Genomic DNA, 24067 nt, shown 5'->3' with positions numbered 1-24067 from the left:
CCTAACTTTCTCAATGTATGTGTGCATGCTTTGGTATATTGATGTGTGTGTATGTTTGTGTCAATACCTCCAGGCTGGTTCAGTCAAACCCTGGACTGGAATTCAAGTCAACCACAAAGGGGGGATTTCCACGTGTCTCTCAGTCGCCTTGTTTGGAACAAAATCGTGCGTCATCCTGTGGCTGCATCCGCCAGTGCACCTCACTTCCTTATGGCTATGGGGCAAAAACTGTTCAGCTGGCAGTGAAGTAATGCCTGACTCACACTGCAGGTAAAGGCTTAATCAATTTATATCATTATGGAGTCTGGCTTTGAAGTTAACACCTGGACTTCAGTGCCACCCAGTGGTGACAACAAAGGATGGTAATTACAATTAAAGAGATTAATGATGGTGCTTGATAATGAGGAAAGAAATCACCCCCTTCTTTCATATCATCTTCAATAACTGTGTTCCAGACATCAACGAATACCTCTTCAGTGTTTCATATGCAACATTTGCTCAGTCCTCCACAATTTGTTAAACTGTAAAACCTAAGAAGCTGCAGTGAAATGGTCACCACAGGTTATTGGATGCCAATATTTGTTTCCAGTGGGTTTTTTTTAGGTTCCACTTTCTGACAATTTAAAAAAAAGATCAGTGATCGCCTGAATTGAAACCTGCAAGAAAAACAACTTGGTGACTTGATAGTTTTCAATTTTACGTATCAACGACCAACAGAAAGCAACACATTTCATATTAATGACAGTGTCATACAAAACACAGCACAGATTTACACTTAAGCAATAGCTTCTACCAATTAAACTACAAGTCCAACAACAATGCTGGGTGGATAACCACACAGCAAAACTCATTTTTCTTCCCATAAACATATTTGTAGTCCATTCTTATTACCTCGCAGTTAGATATACCAGTTCCTCCACCATCAAATGTACAGCAGTCTACAGTAAAAAATTAAAGATAAAAAAAATTAAAAATTCCACTTCTGGATTCACTTTATTTAGACGCATGATACAGGTAGGTAATAAAAAAAAAGAATATGGTAATCTCAACAAACCATAGCCTAATGAATCAGCAGCAATGTGTGAAGTAATCAAAGTCTGACTAAATGGACAAAAAGCACTTTCTTTCAAATACATGTTGAGAGATTTTCTAGTCATACCAAGCCAGATCTGACTGCAGTTACAGTTTCATTTGTATTGACATTTGCAGGAAATATGCACAAATCTTCTATTAGACAATTTCTCACAAAATACTGATTTTAAAGTAGGTATTTCAGATTACAGATACTAAGCAATATTACAGGCAATCGTTGAATTTAGTATAAATCATAGACAAATGTTAGAATTTCTTTATTCTTACTACAACTAAAAATGTAATGACACAATACCGCTCTGGCTGCACAGTAAATGGAGTTTAAACAAAACTTATCCAATCAAAAACAGGAATGACCAGTTGATTATGCACCTATTGATGAGACGCAATTTTCAACTAGTTTTACCATAATTAAAAATAATGAGACCCCAGACATACAGGTTAGGGAAACAACCTCTCACACATTTTAATGGGAAATCGCAAAACATTTTCTGCACTAACCTAGAACATGTTTCAAATAAAGACCATGACAAAAAAAACCCAAGCCGCAAAACCAGCTTATTATGAAATGTTATTACTCAGCTGCCATACTTGTAAATAAAAGCAAGAGATTTATTTACATAACGGGAAACATATGTTTGATACAAGGTAAGTATTAAAAACAATTATGAAAAGGACATGAACTCAGGCTGGCAACCTGCTCAGAAAACTCAGTGTACTGAGATTACAGATACAGATTAAAATGCAATATTTAGATTTAGGTAAAATATCAGGGTGTTTTCACGTACCTAAAGTAAATTAGGTAGTAACATTTATAACTAAGCAATTTCAAATACCTTTTACAGAAAACAGGAAGGCTGATCTAAGCAACTCGACTGATTAAGGATAGTGTCAAACTGCCAATATTATACAGTATCAGAAGCACATTTTAACCACAGTCTATGTGCATGATTATTGTCATCAATTTACTGATGTATACCTTGTGATTATAATGACATAACCTGTGATAATCAGTCTTGGTATCTATTTTTAGTGCATAAAAGTACATAGAAACACGCTGAAAACAGTGTCAGTACAAAGTTGTAAATATATTCGTGGGTCTAGTTAATCTATTTGCCTTTTTTGAATGAATGTACATTAATTAAAAAAAAAAAAAAAGAGTAATCTATTTTGATTTTATACAGCTCAAAATATTCTTAAAAATGTCTGTACATTGCCTACACGAGCATTTTAGTTACAAGCGATAGTGTCGACCAAAATTAGTCCCAGTCAGAATGTCTAATATTTGTTCTGTGTGTTTAGCTGATTCTAAATTAAGACCAACTCGTTTTTTCATTGAATGTATAGGGAAAACATTAAGAAATGTTGGGTGTTTCTGGTAAATCACAGGACTAAACACTGCTTGTTTGCTAAACAGACTAATTGTAAAGATATGTTAAGAGCAGCCGGGTTACACTTCACACATCCACGTAGGTTTATTGATCTTTAATATAAGTCTGTTTTCTTATCCATTTTACTACTACAAAAATAAAATGGAACACCTTGGTGTTCAAACAAATTGAAATATATATATATATATATATATGTGTGTGTGTGTGTGTGTGTGTGTAAAAAGACAGGACAGGAGTTGCTATGATCAACCTCAGAAACAATATAAAAATCTGTATTCTCAATATGCACTAATGAGTTTCTGCACAGTTTGTAAGGAGCATTTATGCCAGTTAAAATTAAAAAACAGTCTGAATTGTTGCAAGTTAAAAACACTTTGTGAAGCCAGACAGAGCCCAGAAAAAAAAATAAAAAAATAAACATAACACTTCAGAGGAAAAATAAGTCACTGGTTGATGACAATATTGTCAAACTGCCCCTGTATCAGCAGTCTTCACCATCCTCGTCTATACTGCTCAAATTCACAAAAAATGGGAGTCCGATTTATCTGCTTACAGTACAGATATTTAAAGGCACATTCAGCGGTATCTCCTAATGCATTATTGATATAAGGGACACACAGTGTCACAGATGCAAAGTACCTAAAACCAGGCTCAGTCATCATCCAATTACAAAGCAGCAAACTCAAACCAGTAAGATGTAGGTACACAGGTGTCGCCATCTACAGGCAAGGAAGGAAATATCTTCTGTAATTTGAAAGTCAAGCCGCTGATATATTAACTTTTAACGTCCTTGGAAGCACTGGTTGTTCACATCCTCAGAGGTTAACATTACACATCTGGTGGAGGTACACAGTCAGATCAGCAAGTTTTAAGAGAAACTTGAGTTTGTTTGACTCACATGCTATCTGTGTTGGAGCTGCTACCATTTTTTCTGCCGTGATCTCAACATCAACAATATTGTAACTTCCTCGCGAACAACCACGGTTTCTGTTTCTGTTGTGAAAACTCAGAACCTCCCAAAGATCTTATGCTTTTGCCAAGCCATGGCTGGATTACGACAACACATTGGCTCTAGCCTGTTTCATCCTAGATGGCCCACCACAATCAGTAATCAAAGCCATGGACAGTGTACTCGATTGCTCTTGACTGCTTTTCGGTCCAGTTGTTGGCCAATGCATTTTTTGGTTAAAAAGAAACATTAAATTATATTGTATGTCAGCCCACTGTGAATAAGCCCAATATGCCAGATTGCCACCACTGCTCCTAGGTGATGTATTTCTATTTCCATATGATAAAACGTATGTAAGAAAGTATGTCTGTTGTTGCAGACATTCGACATTCGTGCTGACACTTTGCCTTTGGTGACTCCTTGTGGTAATGCTGAAATGACTAACTTGTTCTGTCTGTCTTTGGCTCTGATTATTTGAAGTCGAGAATTTGTTGTTACACAATTATGTACATATCTGTTATTTATTGCTGCTATAAAAGTCTGCAGGTGCAGCATTTATTTCATGCAGGTGTGAAAGTATTAAAATTGCAACAGCTATTTTTGTTTTGTAGGAAAGTAAAATAGACATCTGCATGTCCTACTCAAAGACACTATTACATTCCTTCCTTATAGGTGGTGCAATTTGAAAAGTGGACAGTTTTTCCTTATGGGAGATCTGCAGTCTGCCAAATGAGCGAACCACAAACCTGGCCCACACCTGAATCACCAATGGCTTTACCCATTTTAAGTCCATCTGTTCACTCTACATTAGCAATGCTGACATGATAAGGCTGAGTAGGAAATCTCGCTGACTGTGCCTTTAAATGTCTGACAGGATGCAAAACATACAAATGCCTCAAAGTACAAGGTATGTTACTTCTTCTCAGTCTTCTGTGTTTGTACAAAACTCCAGAGGTCTTTGACTACCTGAGGAAAGTACGGAGAGGGGAGAGAGGGATAACAACAGAATAAGAAAAAAATAGAGCAAGAAATTACAAATGATCCAAATGAAGTGTTATACAGCATGAGGCACATGACTCACTTTTACTACAACATGCTTTTGTGCGTCTTGCCTATGGGAACACTGAGTTTAGATGGGGCTGCCGGGGAACGACAAGCGGGTTGGGTGGGGGCAGCACTACATACCAGAGTATATGACTAGGTGCTCCAGGTCTGACAGATCTCAGCCTTGGCTGATGAAACCAAAGCACTTCCACAGATGTTTCTACACACTGGGATCAACAAGCTCTCCCCAACCCAAGTCCACCCCCACTCTTTTCCTTGTCCGCCCAGCCCTCGCACCACACTAAAGAGCTTTCACCTGCTCTCATAACTGTACAGTTAACATTTGAACACTGCAGTGTAATCAAAAATGAACGTCTGAAAAGCCCCTTTCAAGCGATCACCTTCTAGCAAATGCTTTAATATGGAAAACGCAGCATTACCATCGGACACACTGCCTGGAATAAGTTAGTCTGTGGTGATAATCTAAGGGTTTTGGGGCGCTTAGTTCACGCTCTACAAAACAATGCGTGGGAACTGTTGTTTATCTTCGGTAATGACAAGCAGCATTAGAAAAGATTTAAGTCCTACATTTAGAAAAACCTTCTTTTGGGGTTGGTCAAAGGCCTTGAATGTGAAAGAGACTGGTACCATCCACATACCACCAGTCCCTTCATTAGGGCTACAAAAGACACACACTTCAGTAAATCACAGAAAAAGAGTTTGCCTTGGCAGGTGTACTCCCATTCCATCTTGAAAGAGCCCGCTGACACAAAATGAATATAATTCAAATAGAACTCGCTGTGCTGGAGAGACATTCGAGGCTTAATAGACGGTGTAAGGTATGAGGACAGTGTGAGGAACAATAATGCATTCCTCGGTATCCATCACAGAAAAGAGCTCTTAAAGCTAAAATGAAGGTTGTGAAAATGCAGATGCCTTCTAACACCAAGTGACTGGAGCATTTCTAGAAACCTGGCAAAACATCTCCCCCCGGGATCAGTGCCTATGAAACTAAATGCATAAACAGCAAAAGCAAAAGTTCACACATGACTTAAGAGAGCAAACTATAAAATATGGACAATTAAGATGCCAGGTTATCAGGGGTCTCAAAACAATGTGCAATAAATAAATACATACATATTAAAACCCATATTATTACTTACTTTTTTGTCTGAGATTTTAAAAGAGCTCCTCACGAAATTCTCAAACTTCTGCTCTGTCTTAGGTAGTGGTTTCCCCTGATGAAAAAGCCCATTAAATCATCAGCTTAACCATGTGTCACATTCATTTAAGAGCGGTCATTTGCAAAAAAGAGGATGACAGCCTTACCTCCTTGACTGCCGCTGACAACTTGCTCTTAATCTCAGTCAGAGAGGGAGATTTAGAGGGGCCAGGCTGGAGTTTGTCTTTTCCTGGGGCAGGTGTCTTAAAAATATATCAGCTAGATAAGAAACACTAATTGATATGTCAAATAGAGAGAGATTTATATGGTTGCAGATAAAAAAAAGATAAGCCTCATATTATGACACAATATTTCTTATTTTACTCTTTTTGAGTTCACTTGTCTGTGTTCTCATTTGAACTCAACATAAAATAACCAATTCTAAATCACTGGTGATGAACTGTGACCCATTTAGCCTGGGTCTGTGTTTATAGGCCTGGTGTAGGCAACAGGTTGGAAGAAGAAAAAAAGAAATAGAAAAGACAAAAAAAAAAACAATTCTAGCTTAATGACACAATCTTTTTTTAATACATCAGGTACAAATTATGTTTTATTGTTTAGAAGAAAGAGAGGGCAAGACCCATCTCTGCAATGAGCAATGGAGACTCTTTGTCAAATGTGCTTTTCTATTAATGGACAACAACTGAACTAAGGAAGAAAAGGTCCCAGTGCAAATACGGTTCCCGTACTTGAGTAACAACATGTTCTATTCAGCACTTATGAGCGGTCAAGACTAAAACAATACTGTCTTTTTCTGACATCACAGAAATTATTCTGACCAACAGAGCCCTGTGTGTTTTTGAGGATAGCAACAAGAGCAATGGGTCTGCTGGTCTCATAGGAGGGTCCAGAACAGGGTGGAGGTTCTCAGGAAGTGTCTGAATATGACACAACACACACACAAAACACAGACACACACACACACCATACGCTGTGACTACATGTTACACAAGCCACAGAGCTTGTCCCTACATGTAAAGCCAGTGTGGAATCCAGTGAAATTGCAGGGTTTCATTGATAGCCAGTGCAACTTATAGAGCAACCTTTTTACTAAGCAAGTCAAAAAACAGCTAACCTAAGGAGCCCAGTTCTGTGGGAGGTGGTTCTGTTTGGTTCGTTATATACTACACTATGTACAGCTGTGTGGGCAAAGGATGGCACTAATTATTTTAGAGTCAGGGCCTGTATTCATATCATAATGCATTAAAAGCAGATTTGGTATCATTTTGATTTTGGCTGCTTCGATTCAGATTTTATTTAATTTCTTCAGGATTTTATAGTTCCTAAGTTTTTATCATACCTGAGTTCCAATCTTTGTCATGTCACTCCTAAAAGTGCCCTCATTTTCATTTAGGCTGATTTTCTCATAAATTACCATGGTTGCATATTATTTATTCTTGTTCAGAAAAGAAAAACAAGGACAACAGATATGTCCACACAATGCTTAGGTTGGATATTTAATAGGTTGCAACCACACTTGTGTAAAGTGTAAAACATGTCCAGTTTTTCTCAGACCACTGCAGATGGCCTTGAGCTGGGTAAGAAAGAAACTAGGGAGAACAGCAATACATCAACATTTCACATTCAGGAATAAATAACTTGGAATCAAAAAGCAAGCAAAACAATTTTCCACTCATTATACGGTTAGAACTGGTTTATATTATACATTTCACTCCATATCCATATCTACTGGTAAGACTCTTTGGATAAAAGCAATCAGCATGTGTTTTGTGTTACTACTTGGTACTTAAACACCTTTAGCAACTTCAGGTTTTGAGAACCAAGCTAAGACTTGAAATGGTTAAAAACAGGTGGAATTCCTCCTTTACTTTAAACGTTACAATAATCTGTCCCCGTCCCTAAGCGAGCTGTATTTTATAGCAAAGGATCAAAAGGTATAAGGAAAAAAAACCTTGACACACACACACATTCATTGCTACAAAAAAAAAAAAAAAAAAAAGAGCACATACACTCCTGGCTCCTGGCCAGGCAAATGCACTACGTATTTATTATTTACGGGCAGCTCTCTACTTCCAAAGGACAGCTGTGGACCTGAAACAGCTGATAAACACACAAAGCCAGCAAGCTTTTTCATCTGGGCCAGACACTGATTACAGATGCCACGAGACATGGAACTTAATCACAAGCACGCTATCATTTGATGCAATCTCTTCTCTTCAATCCAGAGCAAACACATGGTTGTGACACCTTTGCTCATCGGGTCTGTCCAGGGATTGTAATTGTCGTTTTCTTGGAATGAGAGCTTTGAAGGCCCATGTCTGGGGAAACCCTTCAGGTCACTGGGAACGACGACTCTAATCCTGTGCCTTACATATATCTATAAGAACAGGGTTTGCTATTTTGGACATCTTTCATACCCAACAGCTCTGCTTGGTAGAACAACATAAGCAAACAGCCTTAAATAATAAAGAAGCACTAAGGCACCCGCAGTAACACAATCAGTCACTAAAACAATGACTCACAACTTAACTTTGGGATAAGTGTGAGTGAAGTGGTTAACAACTTTATGAGTGTGATGTGTACTCGATGGTATCAGGTTTTCCAAACCCATCACTCAAAAGACACCAGCAGGCATGATAAAGTTACTTCAGATCAGCACAACTTGAGTTAGCTGGTTCTCGTGTCAGGCCTGTTATGCAAGAGAGTGCAGCTATATGCTGGGCTGTAGTGAGAGGTGAGAACTGCGGTACTGGCAACCGATCTGACAAGCCAATCTAATGACCAGTCACCTGCATTTAGGAAAGAAAAAAAAAAACAGACATCCACGCCCGCTTCCTCACTTCTCAGGGGCATCTGGAAGCACAAGCTGCACCAGACATCAAACAATGGTAATGAGAGCAATTGGGAGAAGGTGTGTCCAGGAAGTCAGGGGTGTGAAAAGGTTGTAGAAAGGGAACAGTTGTGGATAGGGGATGGGGGCAGTCAAAGCTCCACGGACCCAAAAGCTAAACTGGTGGGACGGTTTCAACAGTTCAGCTGCCCATCAGCTAATCTCCCCAGAGCACTTCAAGAGTCACTGTGTTATGTCTGTGTGATGCCCACTACAGAAATAGCACAGAGCAAGAACACAGACCCTGAGGGGGAATCACTTTCTCGCCTCAGCAATCCTGTGGCTTAGTGTTTAACTTGATAACAATCACAGCACTTCATTTCAAGATTTCAGACAAGAAATGAGAATTTTCTTATGTGCATTGGTTTTGCCACTGAATATAAGGTTGTGCAACTTTAGTATAATCAGGTATTCACATGCCAATATATAGTGTCTTATCTAAACTAAGCTTCTGCTCAAGTTATTTTATTACAATAACAGGCTTTGTGAAATCTGTAAGTTGCCAAGTTGTATTTACTAATACGTATGTGTACTACAGGGGGCTAGAGGGCATCAAAGGTGGCTGCAAGGAAAGTCGACAGGGTCAGGCCAAGAGGTCGCAGGTTTAAACCGTGCCCCGGGAAACCGTTTAGAGGTCAGGTGTGTTTGCTTAAGAAGAGACAGAGTTCAAGCCTTGAGCTTTGAGAGGCGGCTGTCCAACACATTCCTCCAAGAAATTAACTATCAGGTTGAGCTAATTGCAATGGCAGAGGAATGAAAAAGTTTCTCTAAGTTATTTTTTTTACACATAAATCCAAAAACTAACCTTCATAAACACTGTGTTACATAAAAAGATCAAGTTGCATGCATAGGACTTTTTCTTCTTTTTAAGTGAACTACATTGTGTAATGCATTTTGCTAGCAGGACTTTACTACTGGAAATTCTAGGGAGGTCCACATTTTTTGGCAAAGGAAATTTTAAATCTATTGCTCTCCAAAGCTTTACACTGGATTCACACTCAGAACTGTAATTCAGCTGTTTTGGTGGAGTGTATTACACAGCAGGGGCTGGCAGCACAGGGGGCTCTGCCACAACAACACAGTGTGGTGCAAAAAAAAAACAAGAAAAAAAAAAAGTGGGACCTGGTTCAACTTTTCCTGAAGTGCAACCTGACATCACCAGGCAAGTGTGCATTCTTGGTGGATTACTCTGTAACATGAACACATATTTCTGATATTTACCTTAAGATTGTCATGACCAAAGATAAAACAGTGTCCACCATTTGCACTGTTATAACCTAAACCAACTGTCTGTGTGAATCCAACCTTATTTTGTGGGGAACTAATTCTATTTTCTGAATGTGCTGTGAAACTATTTTTATTATCCACAGGTCTTCTGCATAGTTTTAAGTGACCACAGACAAAAGGAGTCAAACAGAGAATTTCCATTAATTCTAAATCTAAACTGGATCAGTCATTCGGTTAACACTCATATCAGATTCTATGTGCACATTAATGGCTTATTAAATTACCCACAACCATGTGGGCTATATCCTGAACACAAAGTAAACAAAGCTTTGCACGTGATAAAGCCTTTCCATACCTTAATCTGTGGTTTGACTGCTGATCCTGATGGCTTTCCTGCAGGGCCGTTTTGCTTCACTGGAGTCTTGTTGGGCTTCTTAGTTAAAGATTCTGGGCTCTGAGAAAGCAAACAAACACAACCACGACTCATAACTCAAAACATCCCAGGTAAGACACCTGCAAACTCTGATAAAAATGCATTCAACTGTTACTAAAACAACCATCTACATACTTATATATTTATCATATCCCCAATTTTCCAATTGAAACTTCAGTTTCTTTTTTAAGTGTGTGAATTTAATTCTTTATGTCAGATATTAAAATAACTTATCCTCTTTGGGCCTCTGGAAAATGGGTCATGTTGTTTTGAAAACTCCTATATCAAAGTGCTAATTGCCAGTCCTCTTTTATAGCTGACAAATTATAATTGGCAAGTAACATAAAACAAACCACATTTGAGGAATTGTTTGCAGTTGTGGTTAATTTTCTTCAAAGTCTTTAGCCATGAGGTGTTCCCATTATTTTCTCCCATCCCTGTAAGGTCATAATAGTTTACACATGCAAGATTGATATTGTTTTAAAAGGCTTTCAGACTCAAAAAGAGAAAAAACAAGAGTCAAAGAATAATGTCATTCCTGAGCTGAAGCAATATTGTCAGACCCAATGCAAAGAATTCAGAATTTATTCTGATTACGCATTGCAGTAAAAAAAAAAATCTGCAGGCTGTACTAAAACATAATTGCAACCAAAATTAAAAGGAAAGACTATGCATGTTCGGTAATTTCTCACTGATCAGATACTTAGTACCACAATAACCTGTCATTGTTGTTCTCCACAATGGAGGCCTTCCACTGCTCTCAGCCACATGTGTAATTACCTTGTAATAGCAGAGGCAAGTACCTGCATTTCCTGAGCACCAACCCTTTCTTTGCATTGGTATTCACATTGGAATGGGCAAAGAAGTGTAATTACCTATGTTGCTACAAGGCAATTACACATGTAACTTCCTACAGCAGTGCCTGATAAAATCTTAGAAGACAGTTAAATAAATAAAAAGGATAGGAGTGAAAATATATGGATGAACCAGGGCACATGTACTGCATTTAAACTCAGTTGTGTATTTTGAGATTACATGGTAATTCCACTGTGTTGCTACCTCTATTGCTACTGCATGTATTTTCAGTCAGTTACAATTTGAAGTGAAGTGAAACGCATCAATTTTGTTGTTTATGTTTCATTTGGAAGTAAACTGGACAGGAGAAGTTCAGAGGTCAGTTAGATGCCCATCGTTAATGTAGTGCTAGTATGCTGAGTGTTATTTGACTCGTTTCTCATACTCCTGAGTCGTCAGAAAGTTCAGTCATTGCAGCAAAGTCTTGTTGCAGGAATGAACTATCACCCAGTAAGAAAGAAAAATGAATCTGAAAAACAGGAAAAATTCCTAGTTTAAGCCATTTAAACAGGTTGTTTCACTTTTTTACACTGGTGTGCATTGCTCTCAAACACTGGCAAAGTCAGTCTGCTCTGTTGCCAACATTATAATTTTCTCAAGTAATGATGCAAGATTTGCTTGTCATGGCAATGCTGTCTAATCCTAATTAAAACATCCAAATACAAATCACATGTAGGCCACATGCCTCAGGATTGCATTTTGTAATACACATCTAATGTGGTCCAAATCAGAACTGAAAATTATGTAATTCCATAAACATGTTTTCTCTTCACATCAGGCAGAAAACTTCAAACCAGAGCCACATAAGACCCTTTTGCTTTCTGCACACTTGGTGTTGCTGGTTTAACTATAAATGGACAGAACTGCCATTGACATCTCTTTCAGATCCAATATGGTTAATCAAAGAGCAAGAACATGAGACATTCTGACCAAGCCAACAAAAACGTGAAATAAAGAATAAGTCATAGTAATTACTAAGGTGCCAAATTACCAGTAAATTAATAACTACTCCAAGCTTAGGTTTTAAAAGCTTTGAGCCTTCATTACAAAAGAATGAGACAATGAGCAAAGAGAAGAAGGATGATGAAGATGATTAAGGTCATAGAGGAGAGAAACTGCGGGGTGCAGGTGGAGGAATTGGAAGAGAAGACAACAGAATAAATCAACAGGTGACAGAAATGCTCAGCTGTCATCTGACCCTGAGGCAAGGATTGGTGCTCACGTCGCAGGTATGTGCATCTGCCCCGCTTTGATCTTTTGCCTGGCACAGTTTGCACTTGGATAGAGTGTTAAAAAAAACAGAAGAAATCATAAACAGACACTGATGTAAAAATGAGGCAGATACACGCATGCACCCACATACTTGCAAGCGATTGTGGTAACACGCAAAACAAGTGTTCAAAGGCAAAGGCCAGGTGCAAAGCTAAAATGGCATGAGAGACGATTAAACGGAGCAATCATAATAACAATGGGATGACAGAGGGACAAAGATATGTGGTGTTACAGAAAAATGGGGTAAGATGTTTCCCATAACTGGTTTGTATATGTGTGTGTATGAAACTACATGTAATGTGTTTCTCTGCAGATGTATATAATGTTTACAGACTGTATGCATTTTTTCATATGTGAAAGTATACTTAAAAGTTTAAAAGTCTACAGGTCAACACTGCATAAGTGTCTATGTATGTGCCTGCATGCCTCTGTGCTATAGGATAACATAGTGCTGTCTTGCTGGTGACACAGTGAGAATTCAGGCAGATTACAGAGGAGAAATCCGATCATTACGCCACACAGACCCTGTGTTTTTCTCACAGAAAACAGGTGGGAACATGAGCGAACAGGATGAAAAAGTTCCCTGTTTTGTCTCATACAAAACGATGGACGGTCAGTGAGTGCACGAATGGGAAGGGCCTTGAAATGAAATGCTACTATAGGATACAGTCTGTGGGAATTTAAATTATGTGGTAGGAACAAAGTGGAGCAGCCAGACAGCACCGACGCAGAAAAAAGCCTTTTACACAACATAAAAAAAAAATCTGAGGCTAAGCCCTTGGCTATCCTGACACCTGGTGGACAACAGAGGATTGGAAACACTCCAAGCAAACAGCATCTCATTTCCAACAAAAAAATGTGGGTGTGGAAATGGACCAGACAAAACCTCATCTTTCATATTGCTTTCATATGGTTATTAAACAGTTTCAAATTAACCACGCTGCTTTAATAGCTGAGTTGGTTTGTTGTACTTTCAGTAAATTCCTGTTTAATGTCACTGAAGTCACACTGGGTTTTGCACGTCTTTGTCGTTTCTGACAAGCTCCAATATTTTGCTGCATGTGATTTAAATAAAACACTGTTTACTGCACCCCACATTTCTTTCTACAATATCCTGAAGCTACTTTTCTACAAGTTCAATCAAAGTCTAGACTGATATTATTATTAAAGGAGCAAATTTAAAAACCAGACATACTTTTCTGAGCTCTTTTCCTACAACCTTTGGAGTTTTTACATCACTCCCATCACTGTCATCATCTTCATCATCACTACAAAAAAGCAGAAAGGAAAAAAAAACTGATGTTACATATGAGCTGTTTCTAGACAAATGCAAGAGAAAAACAGAATTAAGAAGATAGGAAAACATACTCATCATCTTCATCAATGTCTTCTTCATCATCATCATCATCATCATCATCATCGTCCGAATCCATCTTCAGTTTTTTCTATAACAGAAACGAATCATCAGCTTGTCTGGTATTAGCGTTTGATGGTAAAGCTTTTTAAAAATGACTTTTTGTCAAAGCATGTCACCTCACGTTATTGACTCAAAGTGACAATAATGTTGTTTTACTCAGCTTATTTTGTATAAATGCAGCTAATAAAAACCAAATTCAACCTCAGAAAATGTTAAAACATTATTTAGTTTTGCTATTAACTCAAATTAAAATACAATACAGGCAATTAAACTTCATGACTTTCTATGGTTACAAATGATCTTTAGCATCTTTAGCTTCTAAGATAACTTTCTTCACGAGTTATAGGCAGGAGTTGCAAAAGGGATTCAAACAGAGGTAGCTACCAATTGAGGCTTCTTCCCCAACATAAGACTCGCAGGTCGCTTCACCGGTGATGTGTTGTTCTCCTCTTCTTCATCCTCCGAATCCTTCACACCTACAAAGCAAACTGGTTACTGGTCTGTGTTGTATGGATGTCAGATGAAGCTCCATTATGTCCACTGACATGGGAAGTTGAGCTACCTTTAACTGGCATGGTGCTGAGAGGGTAAATACAATAGTTAATTCATTCATGATAAAGTGAACTGTTATCTGAGTCATATTTTATAAATGTGTGTATGTAATTCTAGCAGAAAAGCATCTGCAGCCGTAACAGCAGTTGCAGTAATACTCACTAACAAAGTGCTGCCCACTGATGTGAACTGGTCCAGAACCAGACTGGAGACGGAAGGTAACAGGAGGAGTGATCTCAAACCCCCCTAAACTCATCTGAACAATAAAAAAAAGTAACATTTATAACAACAGGATCGACATTTTTATAGTTATTAACTTTTATACTTATATCTCATTGTATACCACTAAACAGGCCCCTAAATACTTGACAAAAGCTGCCAGTGTTAGTTCTGACTCACAGAGGGCAGGACGGACGGCTTCAGGACCACCAGTGGCACTTTGGTTGTTTTCCCGTCATAAGTGAGACCTTCAACTTCTACCAGGTGGAACTTATCCTCAGCTTCAGCTCCCAGACACACCTGCAACAGCAGCACAACTTTTTACACCACCATCATCAAGCGAATGCTGCTTCCAGTAGCCTCTGCCTTATCTGCCGCACAACGATGCTTGCAGGTTTCAAACAACCAGCCTCATACACCTTCTTCTTCTTCTTTTTAAATTTTACAAATAAGTGGTGACACCTGCTGAAGACAGTTTAATAATATTAATAAAAATGTTGAATTAGTTAGTCTTGCCCACCGTACAGATACTAGAAAGTTATCGCAATACCGTGCTGTTACAGTACAGTACTTTGTTTTATAGGTATCAGTAGTTGGTCAAGTGTAGTTGGTCAGTACAAAGCAGATGCACAAAGTGAAATTATTATTTAATTTATGTAGCCAACAGTCAGGACAAGCCTGTTGATGTTTTAAACCAACGGAGCCAACACGTCCAACTTGGCAAAGCATCTCGCCGACACACTTGCCCAGTTGCATAAATAAGTTAAAGAGCGACGGGGTATCGATTAGGGAATGTGATAGGAAAACAACAGCTATTTGGGATGAACAACCTTTGTTCGCCATTAGAGTTTGACAACTTTTTAACTGGTACCATCCTAATGTGACTAACATATATCACTCTTGTTGCTTTATGACATCTTTCCACAATCGCCACAGCTCTGTGACATTGTCAAAATATTTTTTCTTTGTGTTGTATTCATTCAATTCTATGTGCTTCACTATGCTTTATAACTACTTCTTCCTAATAAGTTGTGGTATGGTTTCTGTAGTGGTATCGAGGTACTTAATATACCATAATTTACCATAACTTTGGTATCATGACAAGATTTGCAGCTTATGAAATTAAACATAACAACAGGTACATAACACATTAATATTCATTTGGCAGATTTAATTCATTTTTACATATTTTGCTGATTTTTAAAGCGAATCCCTGAAACAAACAAACATTAAAACTAAACTAACTTTCCTCTATAAACCTTTTGACTTGTACTAACTTGCATGTGCATTAAAGCAGCCAGCATTTTAACGTAGCTACAATCAAACCGCTAATTCTCCTCAACACACGTCGTTATTTTGCCTTGATCGGTTGGAAATGTTATTCCAGGAGCAAATAAAGGCAGAGAAAAGCGTCTTCTTACCGCTTTGAGTGACAGCTGCTGCTCCGTATCATCGTCCTCCACGTCAACCCTGAACTCCCGTTTGTCCGATTTGAGGGTACAACCTATGGAAAAACGACATATAACCAACCGTATCCTTGCACTTTTATCTCGAAAAACACTCACGAATGCACTAAATTGTCGGAGACACGGAGGTTACCCCCCTGCTAACCATGCCTCAATCGGCTAAGCTAACAAAAGAGCTGAACTGGCACCGAGTGAGGGCAGGCAGTTTAGCCAGCCAGTTTGAAGCTAACTTCGTCCAGCTAAAAATCATAAAAGACTAGCGGTGCGTGATAACGTGGCGGTAAAGCTGATTGTGCGACCGAACAATTCAGGTTTTGTCAGAGTAAAGCAGCTCACCGAACAAGTACATCTGTGGTCTGCTCAAATCTGAAATATCGTCCTCCATCTTTGAAGTGGGCGGTTACACTTCCGTAAACTGGCTTGACGGACACATCAACCGAGCCAATGAGGAAGCAGAAAGTGAATCCGCGTAAACGGTCTTGAGCGAATAAAATTAGAGAATGGGCGGGACAAATAGGAGTGATATTTGTCTTAATAAACAGTAGGTGGCGCCGTCATTGCACAGATATGACCTTCTCTATGTAGTACATCCACTACTACAATCTAAATATGAGCAAATATAAACGATCATAATTACAGAATAAAATAATGCATCGGGTTTAGACTTTGAGCGATGCAAACATACTAGCTACTACATTACGTTCATTTTAACTGCTTTGGTTACTAATTACTAACTCAAAAGATTACTACAAAATATGATTAACAGCTCATAAATCAAGATGCATTCTCATGGATAAACTACTGGAAAGCACATAAAGCAATTAGCCGCACATTTTGCAGCTGCAACATCTGCTCAGTGCTTCTACATTAATGCAATATTAGTTATAATCCCTTAAGAATATAATACATACAATTCTGAAATAGGCTATTCTGTGGATTGGGTGCTTTGCTTTTGGTACTTTAAGTACATTTTGATGCTAATAAAATTTTAAATTTAAATCATATTCACTGATATTACAATGCTGTGGATAAGGTTGAGATTGCTGTACAAAGTTTAGACACTTAAATTATGTACAGATGATGATGCACCATAAAAATGCAATAAATAGAAATCATCTGAAAGAAATCAAAAATGTTATGTTACATCCTTGCTGCATTTGTGCAAACTTTATCCAAGTACTTGGCAGCGCAGTTGCTTTAGACGTTTCTGAGAACTTGCCTCAGTTCTATGGATTTCAGCTGTCTCTTCACGTAACCCCAGCATGACTGGGTGATGGTGTAATCTATGGGGGTCATACCATCTGTTGTAGGGCTCCTAGTGCTTTTGACTCTTATGACACTGACTGTATGTTTGGAGTTGATTTGTGCTGCAGAATGAATTTGAGATCAATCAGTTGCTTCCTTGGTGGCATTATGTGATAGGTAAAAATTTAAGGTTCCTAGACTGTTGTACAGTATTGTACGTCAATGCATTGTGTTAGATCAATAATTACTTTTATTTTCTTAATTTATTGACAGAAACCATGGTCACTGCTCAGCAGTACAAACAATGTTAGTAACAGAGAAAAGCAATAAAGAAAAATCAATAAATTTACTACAAGGCATATATGCAAAAACAATACAATACAAACATACCCACAAATATCATATTATTACACATGATAGTTTGCTGCAATGCATGATCACAAAACATACAATGTGCAAGGAAAACACTTATTAAGACAGACAACAAGATGAAAACATTGATAATATGCTCATGTTCCCATGTTTGCTTATTAGTCACAGCTACAGCTGGAAAGTAGCTGTGACAGGGTGCTGCCTTTTAACTGCAAAGGAGTCTAATTCTGAGTTTTATAATACATACACAATGAATGTATTATGCATGGGTACATGTAATAAGTGAAGTGCATATAGACATTCTTTGCTGCCCTTCATCACTTTACTGAATAGCTGCAAGGATTTTATATATTTGTTTGTCTTCATATTTCATGCACTATAATGGGTTCCTCAAATAAGCATTACAGCTTTTATATTAAGATTGGGATATTCTCCCTTACGTCCATTACTTACTGTGCTGTTTGGACTAAATAAAAGAGGCCTTTGGTCAGTGATATTAAAAGTTCAGCTCTGGGGGCAGTTGTAGCCTTTGAAGAGTCTTCTGTGGTTGTTAAAAATATTGATAATAAAATGGAGAGTCATTGCAGGCTCAGCTATTACAGGAGAAATTAATCTAGTATGAAGCTTTTCAAATTCTACACAGAATAATTTCATCCATGGAAGTGTTTATTTTAGGAAGAAAGCTAGGGACATGACGTGCACACCTGCTTTTTGATTTGTTGTTTTTTATGTTGTATGATCTTTAGGTTGAAGATGAGTATTAATATATGGTATAATTCAGATGATTAACTGTAAAAACCAATTCCATCCATCCATCCATATCACTTAGGCCAATTATGCATCATGGGGTACTAGAGCCAATCCCAGCTGACACTGGGAGAGATGTGGGTCCACCTTGGACAGATCACCAGTTTATCACAGACCGTGACACATAGAAACAGACAAACACACACTCACATTTACACTTATGAGCAATTAAGAGTCACCAATTAGCCTAATCCCAACCTGCATGTGTTTGGACTCTGGGAGGAAACCAGAGACAACCCATGCAGGCACAGGGAAACATGCAAACTCTCATGTACCAGTGCTTTTAATTATTTATTTTTTACACTTGTGATTCAGCATCTCATTCTCAGTAACAGAGCACCAGTCCTGGAGCCCATAGAGATGTTTTGCTCAGCAGGCAGCCGGATAGTCTACTTACCCACCGCGTCACATCAGCAGCTTCAGTTCAGCATTGACAACATTTTTCAGCAGCTCATCCTACTTGAAATCAGAAATCATATGCTGTCTGAAAAATCTGTGAAACAGCCAGCAAGTTGCTTTCCTATCTTAATACATTCCTCATAGGATGTCAGAAGCTGGCCCGTATTGAGCAGATGTTGAGTCACTGAGCCGCAATACCAGTATGACCCAGAAGGAATGAGTTGTCTTCATGCATGCCTGAAAGCCTGAGAAGGCTTTAATGTGTCACAGGCTGCCAGGACACGTCCCCAGATCCATTCTCACGACTGATATGATGCTGATGCACGTGGACTCATTGAAAACATTTGTTTTGGACTTTAGTAAAGATTCCTAAATTTGCAGGGATAACTGAGGTTTGTTTATAATTACTTTAGCATTCACTTTTTATATTCTTTATCAAGATTTTAGATATTTGTTTCCAGATACACTGGAATCAATCAACAATCGTTTTACCACTAAAATGACCATAAAACTCACTCTCTTCATCAATTTAAAACAGCTTTTCATTATTGCCACACCACTTTCAGGCCTTGCTCAGATTCTACCTACTCACTTCTGCTTTTTGTGCATGTGCACACTTGCTTATTGACTCTATGTACACAGACATAGATACATATCACCATACAGCTGTATTACTGCACATGCACATATGCATATGTGAGTATGCATCCATGCGTGTAACTGAAAGAGAGAGAGAGTCATGAAAACGTCTTCAGTTCACTGAGAGGTCTCTGTCATGCTGTCAGAAAGAGAACTTCGTTCTTCAGTTGACTCAGATCGAAGTGACTCCATGCTCCTGGATTTTCCTGCCACAGAAACCAACAGTTGTTTGATAATCATCACATCAAACTGATCTAAAAAAAAAAAACGCTTCAGTCCTTAAGGAATATTTTGTTAAAGGTACTCAATCAACTTTTTTTCACCCACCTCCAAGTTCTAGTGAAACTCAAACTCGCGCCATAAACCACACACTTACAACTCTTTACCACCCCATCCCGTCCTGGTTCCTGAAGCTACAACCTGACCTATGGAGGCCTGGTTGAAACTGTACAAAATGCAGCCTCCAGTCCAAAGCCAGTATTAGCTGACTAATGAGTCCCAGATCTATAGCAGCATTGCACAGACACAATGTCAAGTGATGAGGTTGACAGTTTAGCTACAGTGGAGCTAAAATTAAATTCGCCAATCCAGTAGAAAGCTCTGGTTTCTGCAAATGTGACACAAAGCTTGAATTACTCCCAAATTAACAGCTAAATTAATTCAATGCAAAGGTAAAATCATAATATGCTAGTTTGCTAATGTTACCAAAAGAAAGTCTTTACCTTCAGATAGCCTACTAACACATCCAAAAGGGGGACCCCACATCTCTATCAAATGTGAGTCTGTGGGCTGTTTTAAGTGTTTACCCTTTCTTTGTCCCACTCACTCTGTTTTCACATGCCAATTGACTTTTAGCTGCAGAGAGCACCTCCTTGGCTGGATGTTGGAAATAAGTACTTGTGTTTTCTAAAACACTTTGGCTAGGTGGCAGGTGGGGCTGATTTATGGACCGTACTTTGACAACACAGGGTAGAGAAGCTGGAATAACAGCAGAAGGGCTGTAGGTAGGAGAGTGTCATGAACTGTCATGAAAGACACCAAGCTCTTGCCCATTTTCATGTGATTTATCAGACTGTGCGTAAAATTTTAGTTAATGCACCTTTGAAGTTCCCTAATGAGGATATATTTATAGACTGCTAAATCTCTATTGAGAAGTTTAATTTGAAATTATTTATAGAAGTACAATTAAATTTGGATGGACAGGTTCAAATGAACTCTGGTCAATTAGATTTGTTCATTGATGTTTAGTCAAAAACAAAAATGTCCATTTGTTTGGTTGGACCAGTCAGCATCATTTGAAACAGTCTGCACTCAGAAAGTTAAATTAAAAGAAGCCACAGGACGATATTTGTTTGCTCAGCCATAATACAGACCAATTAACCAAATCAAATAATATGGGGTCACTGCATCCGCCACCAGAGCACTGTGGCTCTGAATCATTACCAATGTTGGTGATCAGTGCATAGCCTGAAAATAAATGCCTGTTGTGAAATGCTCATGATGTAACGTGTTTTTCTTTTACTGATTGAATACCTGGCTAAAAAGTGTGGTTCATACTTTTCAAAAGAGCTGAAACAATTTCAGACAATAAATGTATCTGGCAGAACAAAACTTGTTTATTTTCATCCGGTCCAACATCAACTATTTCACAACTCTGGTTTCACTCACATGTAAAAACCTGTTAATGAATATGTATTGCAAGAATACTGCACACTTGACCAAACCTCAGTGGGAACCTGTACAGATCACTGCACATCATAATTAAAGCCTATTTTTATATAAGTGCATTTATCTAAAATGTAGTTTTATCTGTCTGCAACAGATTTCCTGAAATATGCACTCTTTGTTTTCTAAGTAACTGAAACTAACGGGCCATAGCAGTATATTTTAAAGTCAACAAGCATAAAAGCCTTCCGTCAACAAAGACTCACATGTCAGCACATTAGCAGTGATCTAATAGATCTTGGCAGTGCGAAATCTTCTGGCTACAGCAGCTGCATAGCCTCAACATAGTTCCTAGATCTGCACACTGGGATTATTACATCTCGTATCATGTAAAGAAAACGCTTAGAATCCAATGAGTCATGTGCAGTACAACCTTTTGTGGATGTGCTACAGATATTAGCTAATCTTTATGTAAACACTTTTATTCTTATGTTTAGCTTTGAATAGAGTAATAAATGTGTCACCTAAACAGACACACTGAAGCCTGAACATACTCTATATTAGGACAGACTGACTGAACTTGACTTATGACGCTATTTTATGGGCATGATCACAGATTTGTTTATCTTGCTGAGCAATTACAGTTCTTCATATACTTCAGTAAGCTGCTTTTAACACTAAATCATTTATTTTTAGAAACTGAAAAAGTGTAAAACAAGATCTAACAGAAGAAAATTATAGTTGATGCTAAAGTTTATCAAATGTTTGTGCTGGAAATTTTGTGTGTTTGCAAAAAAAAAAAAAAAATTGTATTGAAAATGGTAGTTACTGCTACCTGACAGATGAATATCAGTATTTTATTGTCTGAATAAATTCAGTCAGTCTGTATTATCAGTGTATAATGCTCCAAAGTGTCCATGCAGCATGCTGGAGGATTTCCAAATTTTCTGTCAGTGTGTGTTTCCAAACCTTCAGCTCAGTGGATCACTGAAGGTACAACAGCTGCCTGATAATGACTTAAATGTTTACTGCATTTCTCAAGAATGGAAACAACTGACGGGAGCAGACAGAGCGTGACGCAGAGGACAACACAGCGTATGTGGTGAATAGTTTCTGCTGCCTCTGTTCAAAACAAAGTCCTTGATAGGAAGTCTGATACAGCCTGAGCCTCTTGCTCTTGTTCATCTTGTGTGGTGACATTTTATTGGATAAGGACAGGGCTCTTTGGCAGCAACAGAGAGGGGGTGAGAGAGAAAAACTCCACAGCCATGACAAGAGAGGAGAAAAAAATCTTTAAGCACCTGTAGCAAAACACAATACATGGTTTGGAAAACAGTAAAGGGAGGAATTTTTCTACAACGGGCCAAGTCACGTCTTCCAGGCATCTGAGACAGAGAGATGAAAGCAGCAGGGCGAGGAGGAAATGGGGGTTGAGGAGGCGTCACCTGGAGAACTGCCTGTTATTGACAGGATCCCAACCAGGCAAGATGCCCTTAAAACTGATTAAACATAGGCGCTATGTTTTAGAGAAAACACAGGCTGGTTGGGGATGGATGCAGTTGCAGACAGCTGTTTTGAACCACATCATCAACCTGCTCTGAGTAAAGGATTGGAGGTTTGTGAAGGGCACAACATGTTTACCTTGGAGTTTGCGAAACACAGGTCTGTCATAAAGGTGAGATAGGTATTTGACAGTAGCAGGCACAGCCAAAATAAACAAGAGGCCACTGATATGCTCACAGTCCATAGAACAGGAGTGACTCTGTTGATGAGAGGAGGTGGGGCGCAGCAAGGCGCATTTCCCGTTGCGTTCTTGGTACTGAGGGCCCATTTACAAGCAAGGAACCTGAATGATGTGTTTACTGTGCTTCCAAATGGGTCGTTTTTGTTATGACTCGGGTGATGAGCATTTGCAAGATAGAGTGGATATGTTGATAACCAATGTTTACGACTGTCTGGTGTCTAGGTGGCCATGATTCACCTAAAACAATGCAAGCAAATACCAAAAATGGTTTTCCAGCAAACATCCCAAGAAGGATTTTTTAAAAATAGAGATAAGGCTGGTTCCAGTTAGGATTATAGTTGTGTACACTTAGTTTACATTTTTTCTGAGCATTTACTTTGATTTTTTTAAAAACACATTAATCCCAAACACAGGAAACTCAGATTTCTAATGCTCCTGAAGCTTTTGAGATTCAGTGCTGACACAAATTACAGCAACTGATCAAACAGCTTCGTGCTAACTGTGACGGATCACCTCACTCTTGCAAATATTGCTTTTCACACGTTCTTAAGAAAGCAATCCAGCACTTTCTATCTTGTGTCCTGTGCTTCTGACAGTATGTCCTTTATGTTGCTGTTAAATCTTCTGCTCCAACCACTGAATAAATCTTTAATAAATAAATCTTTCATTAAATCACTGGAATAAAAGAAAACAATAAAATAAACAAAACCCAGTCTGCCACATTTAAAATGTTCACTTGGCAGCTGCACAGCTTGTACCTTCTCTCGTACACTCATTCAAATTTGAGCTGGCATCAGTTTTCAAATCTTTATTTATCCAGGGAGGGTTTTGCTGAGCACGCTTGCTGTTTTTCGGCAACGCCCTGCTTCACATTCACACACGGGAGCTGTAGTCATCAGTTTTTATGGATAAAGACGGTATTGCACTGTCCTACTGATACAACCTGATGGCATCTTACCTTTGGGTGGTTTGAAACTTTAATGTGTTTCCCATGAGGTTAAGTACCTCTGGAAAATCATAAAATATTATTGCATGGTTTTGATGGGGACAAATGACTAACAGACAGTGTGTAACAAAACAATGAGACAAAAAGAGGCAAGAAAAAATGATTTGTCATCTTTCAAAAAGTCACAATATCATTTAATATAAAACACCTTTAAATTGAACATAATGAGAAATCTGTTATCAGGAGATCCACCAATCCAC

The 24067-nt window shown here is 38.4% G+C and overlaps 1 protein-coding gene across 1 annotated transcript; it reads right to left on the bottom strand.

Annotated features, from left to right (window-relative positions):
• Positions 1-1533: 1533 nt before the first annotated feature.
• npm1b (nucleophosmin 1b) lies at positions 1534-16419 on the bottom strand. Its single transcript, XM_026330243.1, has 11 exons — positions 16327-16419; positions 15946-16028; positions 14705-14824; positions 14468-14561; positions 14138-14229; positions 13705-13781; positions 13532-13604; positions 10132-10230; positions 5806-5901; positions 5640-5714; positions 1534-4398 (listed from the first exon to the last, which is right to left on the bottom strand). The coding sequence occupies exons 1-11, from the start codon at positions 16373-16375 to the stop codon at positions 4345-4347; spliced, it is 912 nt and encodes a 303-aa protein (XP_026186028.1). The 5' UTR covers positions 16376-16419; the 3' UTR covers positions 1534-4344.
• Positions 16420-24067: the final 7648 nt, after the last annotated feature.

This window comes from Mastacembelus armatus, chromosome 10 (assembly GCF_900324485.2).
Source record: "Mastacembelus armatus chromosome 10, fMasArm1.2, whole genome shotgun sequence".
Lineage (NCBI taxonomy): Eukaryota > Metazoa > Chordata > Actinopteri > Synbranchiformes > Mastacembelidae > Mastacembelus > Mastacembelus armatus.
Note: the sequence above shows the minus strand (reverse complement) of the source record. Positions and strands in the feature narration are given on the sequence as shown.